General features: G+C 32.3%; 2 protein-coding genes and 1 pseudogene across 8 annotated transcripts in view; 2 read left to right on the forward strand and 1 right to left on the reverse strand.

Annotated features, from left to right (window-relative positions):
• The window catches only part of LOC149890990 (uncharacterized), a 198,628-nt gene that overhangs the window by 5,344 nt on the left and 174,371 nt on the right, over window positions 1-18,913 (forward strand). The window lies entirely within an intron of this gene.
• LOC149890991 (uncharacterized) lies at window positions 6,865-10,379 on the reverse strand (annotated as a pseudogene). Its single transcript, XR_016451068.1, has 5 exons — window positions 10,280-10,379; window positions 9,667-9,899; window positions 9,390-9,595; window positions 7,763-9,313; window positions 6,865-7,538 (listed from the first exon to the last, which is right to left on the reverse strand). The product of XR_016451068.1 is annotated as an uncharacterized LOC149890991 (transcript).
• The window catches only part of LOC145202148 (tyrosine-protein phosphatase non-receptor type 13-like), a 42,151-nt gene continuing 34,577 nt past the window's right edge, over window positions 11,340-18,913 (forward strand). For 4 of the 5 annotated variants that reach the window (XM_090080781.1, XM_090080783.1, XM_090080782.1 and 1 more), the window contains exon 1: window positions 15,668-15,903. In XM_090080781.1, coding sequence (XP_089936907.1) covers window positions 15,771-15,903 — 133 coding nt within the window. In that variant the 5' untranslated portion in view covers window positions 15,668-15,770. Of the gene's footprint in view, window positions 11,401-15,667; window positions 15,904-18,913 lie in introns of those variants that run through there. The other variant, XM_090080792.1, reaches the window with a different exon arrangement.

Below are 18,913 nucleotides of genomic sequence, written 5' to 3' on the forward strand. Positions count from 1 at the left end.
GATGTTTTTCTCACAAAGGTATAGGCTTCTGTGGGCTGTATGAAGGCCGAACTAATCAATGCACCTACAAGAACACATTGGAAACGTGTTTAGTTCCATCAATCAGACACTTGTATGGCAGAAGCAAGCAATTCATCTTTCAACAAGACGGGGCTTCAGCTCATACAGCACACTCAATCAAAGAATATTTTTTGAAAAAAAAGTTCAATGTGATGCCCTGGTGCCCTAGATCACCAGATCTCAACCCAATCGAAAATATTTGGTCTTGGATCGACAATCAACTGACATACCATGAAATTCAGTCAACTCAGCATTTAAAGCAACTTTTGAATGAGTACTGGCTGAAGGTACCTCGCGTGATGTGCATGAAATTAGTTGAATCAATGCATAAGCGAGTTTATCTTTGCTATAAAAACAAAGGAGGACACTTCAAATATTAATTTGGCTTTTTTTTTCATTTTTCGTTCGAATGTTGCAATTCGTTTAAACTTTTGTGCTTCTTACTTTTCCTATAAGATTTTTTGTAATAGCTTTTTTCTAACTAAATATTAAAATTTTTATATTATGTTCATATTCATTTTAAAGCTAATTACTTTTTCTTTAATAAATAAAAAAAATTAAGTCGATATCATTTTACAGTTTTTCTTTATTAAACAAAAACCAAACATACTTGATAAAAATTCTGCAATCGTTTAAACTTACGTGAATAGCTGTATGGTGAAGATTTAGGTTTTTTTATTGTAAAAATTTTGTTGTTAAAAAACTATTTTGATCAATAATGGCTCATGAACGTGGTAATTTTGGAATTTGCATGTAAAAACGATCGATTTACACGTAAAAACTAATATTTTTACGAAAAAGTTGATGTGACTGTTTTTTCCTCTTTTTTACCGTATACAAAAGAAAGTCCTAGCTTTACAAAAATGATTTAATTTTTTGTTTTAGGCCCAAAAAGATCTTAAAAACCATATTCACAACAAGATATGGATGAAGCATTGGATAAAATAAAAAAAGAAGACTATGACAATATATGCAGCATCTAAATTTTATAAAATACCTAAGACAACCCTTGTTCAACGACCACAAGGTCGAGCAAAGAGTCAAGTAGGGCTTCCAACAATTTTTGATAAAAACATATAGGTTAAAATTAAAAATTGGCTAATTGACATGGCCAATGTTGGTATGCCAGTCACAAAGAAACTTCTTCTTAAACTTATCTATTTTAGCACATAAAATGAATCTTGACCAAAAAGTAATTGGCACTCGTTGGGCAAGCAATTTTTTTCAAGAGACATTCAACACTTTCAATTCAAAAGGCTCAGACACTTCCAAAAATGATTCATGCGAAGGAACAAACTTGCTTTTTGTTGTTCCGCAAACGTCACAAGTTCCTTTGATCATAATTCTGTTGTTTTTTGAGACTTCGTTTCTCAAATGGATCGTTTCTGTTTTCCTTTTACATTTGACGCAGTACATTTTTTTTATTTAAAAAAAAAATATTTTAAATAAAAATGGAAGTTACTGATTTGTCATGGAATATTGGAAAGAGCAAAAGAAACAACAAGCTTCTGCCGAGGAGCATTCGAGGAATCATCGTCGGAAAGTCAGGTTGTGGAAAAAAAACTTTGCTTCTGAATTTGCTGTTAAGACCTGGATGGTTAGATTACAACCATTTACAAGTTTTTTGAAAATCTCTTTTCCAGCCCGAGTACAAAATACTGAAAAGTTCGTTCGAGAGTAAGTTGCCAAAAGAAGCTATTCTCGATTTGTTCAAGGTACAAAGTGAAATCGAAAAATTGAATTTAAATCCTAAATGTGTCATTAATGACTTTTCAAAAAATTATAATAACAAAGAGAATATGGAGTGCCAGTTTTTCGAAACAGCCGACCACGTGGCTGACCTGGCTCAAAAATATTTTATGCTCCCCAGACAAACCATCAGAGAAAACACCAATTTTATTTGTCTGTTTCCTCAAGATTAAAAAAATGTAGACAACATTTATCGAGACCACGTTTCGAGCGACATGAAAAAAGAAGAGTTTAAAAAGTTTTGCAGACATTGCTGGTCTGAGCCTCACGGATTTGCGGTGATTGATTTGTCATCAAAAAAGTACGATGGAAAATATCGAAGCGGATTTGATGATTTTTATTTTCCAAAAGAGACTATTTTAAAAAAAATGACGCGTATTAAAAATGTCAGGCATAATCATTGACGTGGATGGAAATTCTAACGTAATCATAACAAATTTTTTGGACAAACTCGTTTTTGAAAAAGGGAAAAGTTACGAAATGGCTTTTCTCGGTCTAGAAACATACAACAGCTTTCCAAACATCACCAGCAAAAACAATTCTTTCAGGTACAGCATGAACAACGGAGCCAATTGGGAAAACATAGCCATTCCAGAAGGAAGTTACGACATCATCGACATTAACAATTACTTTCAAAAGTCCGTCTCAAACACAATAAAAAGTTACGCGTCTCAAAGTGCAAGTTACGTCACTGCAAATAAAATCAGTTACTCTCTGAAAACATCAAAATCGGATCTAATTCCAACACTTTAAAATCAACCATTAAACTTGGTTTGAATTATTTGATGGACTTGAACGTGGAAAATAGCATCGCGTTAGTTTTGGGATTCACAAAAAGACAGTTGGACTCCAAATCTGAATACGAGTCCGACGACATTGTCAGAATTTCGAGCGTCAACACGATCAGAATCGTCAACAACGTCATCGGGTCGGCATACATCAATGGTTCCCAATTAAATTGCATTTACTCCTTTTACCTAGATGTGGGTCCAGGTTTTAAAATCATCGAGAGACCCACCCATTTGGTTTATCTCCCTGTCAAATTGAACGAAATTTCCACGATGATCACTCGCATCATCGATCAAAATGGAAATTTAATCGACTTTCGAGGGGAAGACATCACGATACGATATCACATTCGAGAAGTGAAATAAATATTTTTCCAACGTTAAAAAAAATGAGCAGATATATCAGTGTCAAAGTAAATGTGTCTCAGGGACAGGTCGACAAAATAAAAAAATCAATGATGGAAGGCAAGCCAGTGAGCATCAGGATTTCAAAAGAAGATTTTAACGGAAATGACGTTTTGCTTGTAACGGAGAGTCAACATCAAAAAATTGTGGACGCTCTCCGTCGAGGAGTAGGAGTGACCATTAAAATGAACAAAACTCAGGTAGAGTACAACTCAAAAGTGAAAGGAGGATTTATTGGAGCTCTTTTGCCTTTATTGGGCATGCTTGCAGCGCGAGCTGCTCCCATGGTTGCCACTGGTCTGTTTACTGGAGCTGCCTCTTCGCTTGGGTCCACTGTGGTCGACAAAATTTCAGGAAGAGGTGTCGTTTACGTCAAAAGAAATGGAAACGTATTTAAAATGGGAAGTCACAGAGGTAACGGACTGTTTTTAACGCCGTGGGTGAAAGGAAGCTCAGTCAGAGATGGATTTTATGTAAAAAGCGGAAAAGGATACGAATCTATCGGCTCTGTATTGCTTCTCGGACCAAACTCCCCATTCTCAAGGGTCCCATTTTTAAATTTAATTTTGTGAAAACTTTGACTTAAAGAAATTCTTGGCACACCAAAAATAAATTCCATTGAAACTCCGAGAATTAAAGTGTTACGAGATGAAAACGAAAAAATTCGAAGTTTTAAAATACTGCCTCAAGATCCCATTCAAATTTTAAAAAATGAAGGAGTCAAATGGCGGGAGATTTACAAACCAATCGTCGAGACAAAAAAAGAACAAGACGAAAGAAAAAGAAGTTTTTCGTGCAGGAAGATTTAAACACCTTTACAAAAATTAAAATTTTTCATTACGCGTTCTCACGTTATGAAAAAAATTATACTCAATTTATTCGAAAAAATGTTTTTCCCAGAAAACTTTTACTGCGAGGAAGAAAAAAATGATTTTGTCCCAGAACTCCCAATTCCTAGTAGTGATATTAATGATTTTTATCCATCAATTAATGAAAACCTACAAAAATACGCAATAACTTTTGCAGAGCAACATCTAACAATAAATAGCGAACAAAAGAGATTTATACACCATGCAAGGAAATCATTATTTAGAAATGAAACTGCTTGGATTAAGAAAATAGGAGGATTATTTGACGTCACCATGGGGGCCTATGATGGCGCGGAGATTTGCGAATTAGTGATTTTTATTTTGCATCAAATCTCGCAGTTTTATGATAAAAGCAATTTCGGTGTATATCGAGATGATGGATTAGCTATGTTTAGGAACAAAAGTGGTCAGGAAATGGAGAGAATAAAGAAAATAGTACATTTTGTACAAATTTTTGTAAAAATTGTACATTTTGTACAAATTTTTAAAAATAATAATCTTCTTATCTCTATTAAATGTAATTTGAAAATAGTCAACTATCTCGATCTAACACTAAATCTTAACGATAGTTCTTTTCAACCATATCGCAAACCAGATAATATACTGAATTATATAAATAATAGTTCTAATCATCGACTGAGTGTAATAAAAAGTATTCCAAAAACTATTGAATTAAGATTATCAGCAGCATCGTCAAGTGAAGCGATTTTTAAAGAAAGTATTCATCCTTATCAAGAAGCCTTGAAAAAATCGGGTTACAATTGCGAACTTGCGTACCATCCAAGTATAAAATCAACAAACGGCAACCATAAACGTAAGATAATTTGGTATAATCCTCCTTTCAGTGAAAATGTTGTTACAAAAATAGGTAAATGTTTTTTGAACCTCATTGACCTCCACTTCCCAGTTAACCACAGGCTTCGTAAAATATTTAATAAACACAATCAAAATTAGTTATTCTTGCCAAATATAAAATCCATTATAAACACTCACAATAAAAACATTTTGCAAAATGAGGCAAAAGCTAATGAAATGGTATATATATATATATATATATATATATATACATACAGTATTGAATATATAAAACATTTGCAACCAACATCGAACAATGCTAAAAAGTGTTCCTAATTTTACTTGTCTTAAAAAACGAAACGAAATATACTACAACAGCAAACAGTTCAGGAGTCTGGAGTCATAGCATGTCATGACATGAGCAATCAGCTGACAGGTGACAGCACACAGGCAGAATTTCGTTGACAAGTGCCATTTTGCAGCGGACAAAACAAGTGCAACTTTTTTGGTTTGTTTCATTTTCTTAAGTCTGGTCCGTGTCAACGTCACGGATATTTTTTAATAATTAAAGGAAGTATCCAGAAGTTTCCAGAAGTTTCCAGAAGCATGCAGAAGCTTCCAGAAGAAGCATCTGGAAGCATCCAGAAATATTTTTATGACTTCAAGTGCAAAAATGGCTCCCGACAGTCTTGGATTGGAACTAAGAAAGAAAATTATTGGCGATTACGTAAGTGGAATGTCACAAAAAAGTATTTGTGATAAATATCGCGTGAAAAAATGGACCGTATCAAGACTATGTTCCAAATATCGTTCTACGGGGAAGTTGGCAGCAGATAACAAAGGTGGCAGACCGCGTTCCACCACTTCTAGAGAGGATTCTATGATCGTCAGATCCGTCAAGAAGGATCCCTGGATATCATCAGTCGAGATACAAAAGCAATTAGAGCTACCTGTATCGGACCGAACAATCAGACGACGTGCTGTTGAAGCCGGATTGTTTTCTCGACACCCTGTAAAGAAACCGCTGATTTCACTAAAAAACCAGAAGAAAAGACTCCTGTTTGCTACATCTCATATTGACTGGAATGTGCAAAAATGGCGAACTGTCCTGTTCAGTGATGAATCGAAGTTCAACATCATTGGGAGCGATGGCATTTGCCGTGTACGTCGACCGGCCGGAAAACGCCTCGATTTACGTTACTGCCATAAGACCGTGAAGCATGGTGGAGGCAATGTAATGGCCTGGGAGGGGGGGTTTCTGCTAACGGTCTAGGTCCAATACATCGAAACGATGGAATAATGGACCGTTTCATGGATAAAAATATCCTGAAAGATGTTATGTTACCTCATGCTGAATGCAATATGCCAATAAAATGGGTTTTTCAGCAAGACAACGATCCGAAACACACTGCAAAAGTAGTCAAGCAGTGGTTTCAAGACAACCACCTATCGATGAATGATTGGCCGCCTCAATCTCCCGATCTCAACCCTATCGAGAACCTGTGGGAGATCGTCAACCGCAGAATTAATCGTGAAGGTGTTCGTAATAAGGATCAACTGCTTGAACAAATCCAAAAGGCCTGGGCAGCGATTCCATAAAGTTTCATTGATCACCTGATCGAATCTATGCCTCGAAGATGCAACGCTGTGATCCACAACAAAGAATTCGCCACGAAATATTGATAGCGAAATACAGCTTGATCAACATTTTGTTGAGATGCACTTGTTTTGTCCAGAAGGAAATCAACTTTTTTTAATACTTTTGATTAATTTATTAATTTTCGTGTACAAATAATGAACTTTGTGATGAATAAAACTTGAAGAACTTTATCTCTAAACAGCTACATAGTTATTTCTCTAAATTGAAAAAATGCAGCACTTTTACATAAAGAAACTAAAATGAAAAAAAAAAGCGAAACACTTTTATTGTTAAACAATAACATAATTATCAATAGAAATATAAAAAAAAAAAGTTATGGCTCAATCATTTATCACTATTTTCAAACAAAAATTAAATTGTGTTGATGAAGTGTTAAAAATAAAACAACTTTTTACAAAGAAACTGTAAATTTTCTGTAAATTAGCTGTAAATAATCAAGACACTGTTAATGTATTAACTAATCATTATCATACTTTATTCATATCATAATAAATATATTATAAATAAATTTTAAATCAAATAAATGTAACACCATTAATACATTTTAAAACTTTATTAATAAGATCACCAACAAAAAGTAAAAGATCAGACCATTAAGTATTAAGTTTCTTTCTTTTTCTGTCCTCTATGTTTAATGAAATAATATCAGATGTATCATCAAGGGTCGTAACACTTTTCAAGAAACAGTTAGTTACTATTGTAATATCTATACTGTCTGTGTCTAAATCAAATGGTAATGTTGAATGCAAAAATAAAAATAATTTCTTTAAGTACAACACATTGAAAACGTTTTTCATGCTTTGGAACACTGTTAAACAGTAAATAACAAAAACAAATAAACTGGAAAAGAGTATCACCAGGATAACGCAATTTACCACTGAAACATAATCTGTAAATTCAGAACTAGCTGACTGTGTTGTATCAACTACACGCTGTGGATCGACCTTGTGCTGTACATAACCAGCCATATAAAAAATTGCAGCTCTCTCCTGATCATTAACAGATTCATTGTCTGCATTAATTAAACATTCATCTAAATAAATTATATCCTCTTCCATTAGATCCATTGTGCAACAGTCTGAATGTATGGGTGAGCAATGAATGTCAGTTTCATCCAAAGAAACAAGTTTGCTGAATAATTTTAACCGCTGAAGGTGCAAACTGTTCAATACTTGTTCTGCTGAGATAAAATAATTTCCACCGCTTAGTTGTCTACAGATAAGCAAAAAATTTAAAAAAAGATATGCCAAATAAATTTAGTTGAACCTAGTATTAAACTATAGTTAAAACAGCAATTGTCAAATAAAAACGTATTGTTAAACTTATGTATGTTAAAAATGAATACTTTCAAATAAATAAATGAGAGAAATATTTGTTTTTTAGATTTTAAATCTAAAATTTTTTCTTAACTATAAGTAACACAAAAATAACTTTACCTGTAGATGCCAAATTCACCTTCAAGACGATCTGTTTGAAAAATACCAGGAAGAACATATTGGTGATCTTCTGAAAGCAGTTTTTTTATTAATTCTACCAATCCTTGTAGGGTGTTAACTAAAGCATGTTTTGTTTCTGGTGTAAAAGTATTATGACGCTTAAATCCCTTTCCCTCTGACATCTTAGAAGTTGCATCAGCAAATGCTAAAATTTCTTTAAATCTAAGGTCATCAAGTGTCTGGAAAGGAGACCTATTGGTATCATTAAGTAAAACATCAAAACCTTTTCTCTTTACATTTAGCATGTTCCATAATGAAACAATTGGTGCCAAAAAACAGGCAGTGTTCTCAAAATTAGCTAATCTTAATGCTGCAATGGTTTTTTCATTAAATACAGCAACCATGTTTGCAACATTTTGTCTATCAATCAAACTAGGGTACACTGACTTGCGTGAAAGTGTTGTAGTTTTGGCAACACACAATTTCTGTCTGTTATATAATTGAACAATGTGAGATCAAATACCAGAGAGAGGTTGATTATTAATTTTTAAACTAATTGTTTGTGTTTTTTACGTAAACCAATTATTTCTTATACTTTTAAACAAGTGAACTGGGTCGTGTAGCATAATAACTGGTTTTTCTTTTTCTATAATACCTTGCCATGGAAAACTCTTATTAACAACAAAACTTTGGTAAACCTGTCGATTTGTGGGATGGTTATCTGATAAGAGACACAATAATTTTCCTCCTGCATCAATTATTTGTTTATTTATGTTTATGATCAAATCATGAAGAAAGTGTACTGACAGTTTGAATATTGGTACAATTCTACAAACAAAAGAAGGTTTACCAAACATAGGTTTAATCATAAAAACTAATAATGTTTTTGCAATTTTAGTTGGATTGTCCTCACTATATCCAATGAGGTGTCCTCCTCTGAAACTAACACTTGGTTTAATATACATCTCATCAAAGAGAAGGCAGCAACGCTTTTCAGAACTATTAAAATTTTCAAAAACAACTTTGATTGTATTATTCCACTCTTTTTCATTTCCAACTTCTCCAACTCTTCCTTATTTTGAAATGAGAGTCTTTGGACTGGGAAAACAAAGCAGATTTCTTAAATGTCGATAACAACATCTGGAGGACAAATAAAGTTCAAGTGCACAACGTATACATAAAGTAGAAAAGCGATGTCCATTTGGAGAATAAGTGGTGAGGTGTAGTTGTTCAATGAGGAAAGAAATTTCTTCAGAAGAGTCACTGTATGTATTTTTATTTTGACTAATCAAACTTAATACCTCATCTTTTATTTCAGGACTAGAGGTACAAACTCTTTTGACAATAGCTTCCAGCTGTGACCATTGAGTAAGACAATGTGAAAAGTTGAGCAGGTCATAGCAGTTAACTTTTGTATGTCTACAATAAGTATTAACTTGACGTGCATGACAATTAATTTCAACAGAAAATATTGTTTCAGGCAGACATGATCGAGAAACATCAAACAATATGACTTTTGAATTTTCAATGAATGCAAAGTATTGAGGATATCTAAAACAGATAACAAGTAAACTTTAAATCAAAACAAACAAATATCATAAAACAAGGAAAAAATCATTAATATTACCTTTCTTTTATTTCAGACAGCATTATTTCAACATCATAAAATCTAATTAAATCAATTTGATTGAAATAATCCATTTCATCAGGTATTGCATTTTGTGATGTTAAAGAAATTTTATTTATATTTCTAGATCTTGGTTGTATTGAGACTGTTTGGCGCACCATTGAAGATGTGCATCCAGGAAAAATAGGTGGGGGATCAATAGGAACCTAAAAAAAAGATATTAATAAAATCAGTCATTGTAAAATATATCAATAAAAACAACTTTAAGGATGCTTACCTCAAACTTTGATCGAGGAGGCTTATGCATTTTGCAGCCTGGTGGCCAGTGTTTTTCACACACACCCATATTTGAAGTTACTGTTTCAAATGCATTTGGAATAGATGACAACCAATATTGTAACTTTTGTGTGTCACTTGGAAACATGTAAACATGAAGCTTTTCTTCTGAAGTTGATGTTAAATAATTTGTGGTACAATTAACTATTGAACATTTTCTTGGCATGATTATAACTAATAATAGTAACACCATTACTATTTATTATAAATACAGCATAGCATTTTGTAACATTTAATAGATTCATAACTTAAAATAAATTACTTAAATTTCAAACTACTTAATGCAATTTTTTAATTTTACTCCTTTAAAATCAAAAAACCTCCAAATTTTTCAATAAAAATAGGGGAGATATTTACAACCTTTTTCAAAAAAAAAAAAGATTTTTTTTGAAAAAGGTTGTAAATATCTCCCATATTTCTATTGCATTAATTTATATTTTAATTACACGATATTGATAAAAAAATATATACATTATATGTGTAACATAAATTTATATCACTTTAATGTAATCTAAATTGTGAATATAATTAGATTAATGTAAGTTTTTCATAACTTCTTTGTTAAATCAAGCTAGCATCGCCATTTACGATCGGCCCTGTCGTTGTTTTAGCATCGATTTGAAGTTTCGCGTCCCGTTATTTTAGTTGTCCCTGATATATATATATATATATATATATATATATATATATATATATATATATATATATATATATATATATATATATATATATATATATATATATATATATATATATATATATATAATTTTCAAAGCAATTTACGAATATTTTCGAAATTAATCATTTTTCACACAATGCCAATATCCGTTGCAGAGGGTGAAAGATCTTTTAGTAAACTTAAGATTATAAAAACCATTTCAGAGCCACCATGGCACAACAGCGACTTTCAAATCTTATGATGTTGTCTATTGAAAATGATCTCGCGAAATAATTGTCATATGATGAAGTTATTTATAATTTTGCCTCGAAAAAGCTCAAAAATTTTATTTAAGTTAGGAATTGCTTATGCTGCGGTTAGTTAGCAAAAAATGAAATAAAGTTAATATAGCTATAAAGGCATAATGTACTTTTTTGCTTCTATGCTAAGTATATATATATAGCGAAATCTATAAGGGCGCCAAAAAAGGTTTTGTCCCGGGCGGCTTGAAGGCTCTCGGCGGCCCTGATTAAACGTCGGGTTTTCTACCCTACCTTCTGAATCAAAGTATGAAAAAACAATATAACTCAATGTCGATGTCTTTTAGCTTGTTGATAACTAGAAAAGTTGTGCTTAACAAATTAAACCCTTATTTTTTGAAACATTCATCTTTCAGTTTAAGGACAATATGCGTCATCCACCATATTTTTGTCAATAATTTTTTTCAACCTTAGCCTAACTTTGGCTAAGTATTATTAAGCTTAGACAACAAATTTTCAAAAACAGTTTTTTTTAAAAAGAAGTTATAGAAGGTAGGACGAACTACCATAAAAATTTAGACCGGCCTTAAATCACTTGAGCAATTGTACGTCAATTTAAATTTTTTTGTTGAAGTACTAGAAAGTTCGCGTAAATAAGTACGTATTTGTTTTATAAATTGACCCCCTGATCTTCACTGAAAAGAAAATCATGTAAAGAGGGGTTGCTCATCAAAATATGGTTATAAAGTAATTGTTGGTAGGAAATTAAGAAATTTGTTTTTCAATGTTAGAAGTGTTAAAAATTAGAAAAGACCGAATTATTATTGGCTCATTTTTTATCATTTTTGTTTTCGTTTTTCATAAGTTTTGATTGGTCAAATTATTATCCTTGGAAAAATTCAAAATTAAGTGTAAACGTGTAAATGAAAATAATAAGATAAAATTATTATAAAGTAAAAAAATTTTCTTGTTAGGTAGAACCAACATAAGGTACATACATACATACATACATACATACACATACATACATACATACATACATACATACACATACATACATACATACATACATACATACATACATACATACATACATACATACATACATACATACATACATACATACATACATACATACATACATACATACATACATACATACATATATACATACATACATACAAACATACATTGTGGCCTCTGCTTTGATACTACAGCATCAAACACAGGGACAAAAGGTGGAGTCTGCACTTTGTTAGCAAAGGAAAATGGGTATTGGGGTTAAGGGGGGAACTATTAAATTTAACATACTGCCATTCTGTATCAGAGATAATGCTGTCAAACATGGAGCTTTTTGATCACTTCAAAGATTTCTGGCTCCATATCAATGATTTTTTTTTGGTACTGCTTTGGAGGACGAGGAAATGACGGAACTGATTTTTCCATGGAAAACCAAAGTAATTGAGTTTCCAATTGCTCATCTAAAATTTCAACCATGTGATAGTTACTGCAAACTGCTGAAATGGATTATTATTTATATATCTTAGACAGCATACCTCCACATGGAATATGTTTTTAATACTTAGGTACAATCTATTATGTTTGCTAGATGGTATGAGCTATAAATCACTTCTTCCAGCATCAACTAGCTCATGAGAGTGTTGTGGTCCATCATATTGTGAACAGATTTGGAATCATCTAAAAAAAATTTCCAGCATCTATATCAGCTTCAAGTCCAGCATCTATATCAGCTTCAAGAAATAACCAGACCTTTCTCTGTTCTTTATCAGCATACACAAACATAGGTGTTTCAAAAGAATATTGCAGAGGATTTGGTCCAAAGTATTAGCTGGATTTGATTTTTTTGAATGATGGCATTCAAGTGGGAAAGAAACGATTAATGGTGCTTGCATGTAAATACAACGAAAGATCTATGACCTTTGAAACAAATTCCAGAAGTTCTTGAAACAGAGACTTTTTGCAAATTGAGCCTAGTGAATGGAAACAATACAATAATAAACTCTGTTAAAGTTGTGAATGACCTTACTAAGCACGAAGTTTCCCTAATACATCTTTACAATTCAAAAAATTCTTACACAATAATAAGAAATAAAGAATAAAAACAGCTCCTGTTTCATGTAACTAAAGATCACCAGAAGAAGTTCAGTGAAGCAACAGAGAATGGAGCCATAGATCTCTCACTAATTGATTAATTAAACATGGCACTTAGTATTGTATATATATATATATATATATATATATATATATATATATATATATATATATATATATATATATATATATATATATATATATATATATATATATATATATATATATATATATATATATATATATATATATAAGGGTGTCTCTTTTAAATGAAATTTTAATCCCTCACCCTGTCATAATTTTAAGTTCATGAAAAAATAACTTGAATAAAATTTAGAGATGGCCCTCATAAGTCAAAGATTTAAAGTAGTGCTGTATGTTCTAATACACAATACTTCTGTATTAAAACCTAATATTGATTGTAATTGATCATTTTTTAATTAACTTTTTTTCACTCAGAAGAATTACTTTTAAATAATATCAAGGAAACATGCAGAAAACAGAATATTAATTAGTTTGGCTTGATTGAATAGGAAATTTCTAGAGTTAAGTTGCTGTTTTACTGTCAGGCCCTTGGATACTTTTTTTATCTTCAAAAGGTTGAGACAAAGACTGTTAGAAATGCTAGTTGACAATGTGTTCAGACAATTTCAATATGGAATAAGGCCAAAGTTCTGGTTTGCGCTGAGCTGAATTCTATCCAGAAGTTGGAGAAGTTGTTCATTGAGTGGATTGCTCTGCAGAAACATAAAACTTGACAGACTAAAGGTCACAAAGCAAAGTAAGATAAATTTTTGGAACAGTTCAACAATTTGTGTGATACTTGTCTTTTGGAATGGTGTTGAAATCCTTGTCTTTTGGAATGGTGATGGAGAAAAAGAAATGGCAAATAGGATGTTAGTTTTGATAAGAACTGCGGATTTCGTTCAAACTCACCTTAAAGAATTGCAACCAGATATTCAGTATCAAATAATAAGGCTGAGCTCAAATCTGATTCCTCACTATCATCTCTTAAATGCTTCCACTGGTTCTCCTACCTCAAAAGCGCATTGAACATTTTGTCTAGACTATTGTCTATTCTCAGTTGAACAAACCTCTCATCAAGGAATTCCACCTTCATTTTAAATGAAGTTGGGTCCAGACTTGGGCATGCTGTTACTGATTTGATCAGAGCTGCCCATTGTACTGTTATAGCACTCCAACTAAAATCTGAGTTCAATGTTGTTGTACCTTTAACAAAACATTGACATGGCAAATTTTGGCAGATTTAACTTCCACAATACATGATCGTCTTTCAGTTCCAGTATCTGGTATTGTATTGGAGTAGCTACCTGGTTTTCCTAAGCTTGTATCAACCACTGGCATGGCCCAAGCTACTGCCATCATTGGAGGCTTGGAAGTATTATTAATTGATTTATAGCACTGTGCTTTGACACTACAGCATCTAACACTGGCTCTTTTCCAGGTGCTTGCAGTATCCTTCAGCAAATGCTTTGTAGTGATTTACTATTTTTGAGTTGTAGTCATCATATAATTATAAGTGGTGCTGCATTTGAGGTAACAAGTGTTGGATCTGCTCTTCCTTAAGTTTTGCACTCTAAACAATTTCAGGAGCACGGGAAGTTAAGTGATTGCAAGTATTTTCAACCAGCAGATGAATCAGAGGAACTCTTGGTGTGAACAACTCTGGAGATGACATCATTCAGTTTGCTCAAGTCTATTTAGAAGTTAAGCAACCATAAGAGGACTATTGTAAGTTTCTAGAATTATCTGATATTTATTCTTTTAAGGGGTTGAGAGGGGGGGGGGCAATGTGAATGAAGGGGCCATTTCAGGGCCTAGATTAGTGCCCTAATTACAGTTGAAGCACATCTAAATAACTTCAGACTCATGATTGAACTCACATGAAGCAATTTTTAGAGCAACAAGCAAAAAGTTTGGACTTCATCTATGGCGCATTTCTAAGGAGCTGATTGGACTTTTTTTTTTTTTTTTTTTATTCCATCTTCATCTCCATAGATCATTCTTCATCTCAACAGACACTTTGTTGATATTAAGAGATTAATGTTACTGGCCATGGATGACCCAACTCCAGATCATCAACCAAAGCAACCAAAAGTTAAATCAACTATGTTTCTGAATCTATTGAGTCTGGAGCAGTTTGATACTATCAATACCAAGTAACTTTTTAAGTTGCTTGAACTTTCTCAAATGTTCTTTGACAAGGAACCTGAATGGAGAGAAAATCAATCATTTTAGGAGGTTTTATACATCATAAAGGAGTTGTGAGCCATGAGTCATGGAACTGAGCAAGCATTTAAGAGTTTAACAAAAAATTAACTAATGGGGAGGAACAATTGCAGTTCCTTCTTCAGTTCAATATTAATTTCTAGACTATGATAAAAAGACTCTTGCAAAATGTGAAAAAAGATGTTATATATATATAACATTCTTTTTCACATTTTGCAAAAGAGTCTTTATCATAGTCTGGAAATTGTTGCAAGCCACTCTACATGTGCGTTAGTATATATATATATATATATATATATATATATATATATATATATATATATATATATATATATATATATATATATATATATATATATATACATACACACATACATACATACATACATACATACATACATACATACATACATACATACATACATACATACATACATACATACATACATACATACATACATACATACATACATACATACATGCATACATACATACATACATACATACATACATACATACACACATACTCAAACACATATAGAGTGGTTTGCAACAATTTCCAGCCAGTAAAATTTTGTACTCTAATTTATTTTAAAAAAACTAATTATTTATGGTTATTATGACATGTTAATATGAGATATACAAAGTATGATAAATAGGGAAGATAAAAAATGTAAGAAAAAAAGATATATATTTGTATAGTAAAAAAACACAATAAAATCACAGCATTCTCTACTGCACAAAAATGATAAAGGGTTGATAATCATGCCTTGTCTTGCTTTTGACCAATCAACATTAAATGAGGTTCTTGAAGTGAGAGCTGAACCATTAATGGAATTTGAACTTTGGTGTTTATTACTACAAGGAAGTTTAGCTCTACAAAAAGTTTTGTTAAAAGGTTAGCTCATTTATTGAACCAATAAATTTTCAGGTTTGTTTAAAATGTAAATAAATTTTTATTTTTTCTGTCCTCAAATTTTTATGTTCTGATGTTTTTCCATTCTTTTCATTCTGACTTGTTTCCTCACCACGATTAAAAACTCATAAAAATTACAAGAAATAGAAATTGTATATAGTCTTAATAGTTCCCACAACTTATCATACTATCTTCTAGCACACTGTTAAGCAATATTTTACAAAGTACTATCTTTTCATGTTTTGGTCGCTATTTTTTTTAAACATGGTTTTATGTTAGTAATTGACCGTCTAAAAATTTTTTTTCAGTATTTGATTGTCCTTTGCTTTAGTAGTTGACCATATGTTTAATGAGAGAAAAATGAAAGCAGTAATAATATTTTTATTGTATTTTGGCGAGTATAACATTCCAAAGACATTATTGAATATTTTTGAAGTGATACAACATTTTATTACAAATGAAATGATGAATAAGCATTCATTTTTGGTATAAGGTATGGCACATGTTGTGAATGTTAGTTTAGATGGCAGATTTTCTTTTATATTTGTTCCCTTATATATACAAACTTATCTTCCTTATCTGGCTGCTGGTAAGAAGAAATGCTACTCTTAACCATTGTGGTTATCTCATAGCCATCAGCTACAACTTGCACTATTTTCCCTGGAAAATGGCGCTCTTCATTCTCTACAATTACAAAGTCATTTTTTCAGAGTAATTATATCTTCATCTGAAGAATCTTTATGTCATTCAGATGGTGAAGACACCATGACTAAGCTCAGGAATGGAAATAGATGAGTCTGTATCAGACTCTTCATACTGTCTCTGTTTCTTAATTTTTTGCTTAATTTTCTTTTCCTTTTTTTTCCTCTCTTTGTCTTTCATTTTCTCTTCTTTCTTTCCTTTCTCTCTTCTCTCTTTTCCTTTCAGCTGCTCTTTCTTGTTTCAGTCTTTCCATTTCATTCTTCTTGTTGATTTTCTTTTGGAAATACAGTTGGCTAAGTTCCCCAGATACTATAGCAGGTATTCTTTCTTTTGGCTTTGTCTTCTGTAGCTTTTTCTTGCCAACAGGGAGACAGAAGATATATTTAAAAAATGAAGATGATATGTTTGACTGTCCTGCAATTACGGTATCTTGATTGCCTTCAACTATGGGAGACAGTACATCTGATGGTCCTGTGATGGCAGTATCTTTATTGCCTTTAACAATGGTAGACAATACATTCAATAGTCCTACAATGTCTTCACAATGTCTTTCAAAGGGGGTGCTTTCATTCAAAGCCGTTTGTTTAGATTTAGTGTTAAACCTTGAGAGTTCTAACTCAGTTTTCTTCCACAACAGGAAAATTTATCTGTCAGAAGAATCCTCTTCCCAATCAGCTGTAGATTGCTCAAATAATTCCAATTCTTTTTCTTCCTATACTATCATTCAAGAATTGGAATCCTTGCTTAACATATTTCAAACGTGAATGTAAGTTGTCATTCTACATAGCAATCTACACAGTAATTTCATATTTATGTCTTGCAACCCTAAGTATAGTTGGATCCCAGGGATAGAGTCCACACTTGCAGAAACCATGGGCCAATACGGAATGGTTATCATGTTTATCCACTACTTCTTTCAACAGTTTAGCAAAATCTTTTTCCTTCAAGATGGGGTCATCTAAATGATTGCTGTGCCACTCATAAACATGTTGCTTCCAATTTTCTTGATGTGCGAAACACTGTAACATCCACAGGCTATAGAATGTGTGTAGCATTAGCATATAAAGCCACCAAAATAATCCCATTTTGTTGCAGAACTGACTTGACTACAAGCTTAAATGGGAAACATGTCCATCAACAAATAAAATAACAGGAAGCATTATATTACTTGCTTTAAGCCAAGGGTGAAAAAAGTTTGCCAAGAATTCCAAAAAAAGTTCTGTCTGCATCCAACCAGAATCACTTTTTCCAAGTGCCTAACTGGAAGGAAAATTTAGTGTTATTTCCGGAGGCAGGTGCTCATATTTGCAGATCACCAATGGAGTTACAACACTGCCATTGACATGGCCATTAATTAGTACTGTGAGACACTCCTTGTCATCTGAATTAACTTGTTGATATATTGTCTTATCTCCTTTTCCTGCCAGAACTTTAGTTCCTTTTGGGTTAAGAAAAAAGGTAGTCTCGTTGCAAACAAGAACTAAAATGAACTAAAAAGTCATGAGAGGTCCATCAGAACTTGTAAAATATCTTTTTTTTTTAAATACTCTTCAACTTCTGTGAACCACACTAATATAAACTGTTCAGTTCTGGCTTATACATTTAAATATATTGCTATTTCTTCTTAAAAATCCTTGGATCCATGTCCTCTCAGGGTGATTGTCAGCAAAGGGAATGTATCTCCTAAGGTCAGTCATTACCATTGTACACTATCTTGAAGCTGTTTTACAGTTAGCAATAACTGTTTCCTCCTTATAGCTTAGGATAACTTTCCTTCCACTGGGTAACTTGCCTTCCACTTATATTTTAGAATAATTCTTGGTACACCATAATTTTTAGTTGCTGTCCAGACTGGTGTATTATTAGTTCTTACATTTTGGATGGCTTCCTTCATTGCCTTCTCTGAGTAATTATTATAATTGGCCTTTTATGGTAGGCATAATGAATCTGAAACAATACCAAAAAAAAATGGATTAGAAGCTGACATATCACTGTTCTAGTATTTGACCACCTGGTCATCTATTAGATAGATGACCAGGTGGTCAAATACTAGAACAGTGATGTGTCAACTTCTGAAATAAATCTTACAGATAAACCTTACCTATTATGTTAAGAATACAAAAAACAGTGTAGTTTTGTTGTAAAAACATGAAACATGCATATTATGATGAGTTAAGATAAAGGAATTACTAAGTAATTGACCACCCTGGTCAATTACTAAATTTTTAAAATTTTCTGATCCAATATTTGACTGCTCTCATAACAGACTAGAGATGGACTGTAAACAGAT

This window comes from Hydra viridissima, unplaced genomic scaffold, assembly GCF_058129835.1.
Source record: "Hydra viridissima isolate aposymbiotic clone 2 unplaced genomic scaffold, HvirCarnegie_v1 scaffold_3, whole genome shotgun sequence".
In the NCBI taxonomy this organism is placed as follows: Eukaryota; Metazoa; Cnidaria; class Hydrozoa; order Anthoathecata; family Hydridae; genus Hydra; species Hydra viridissima.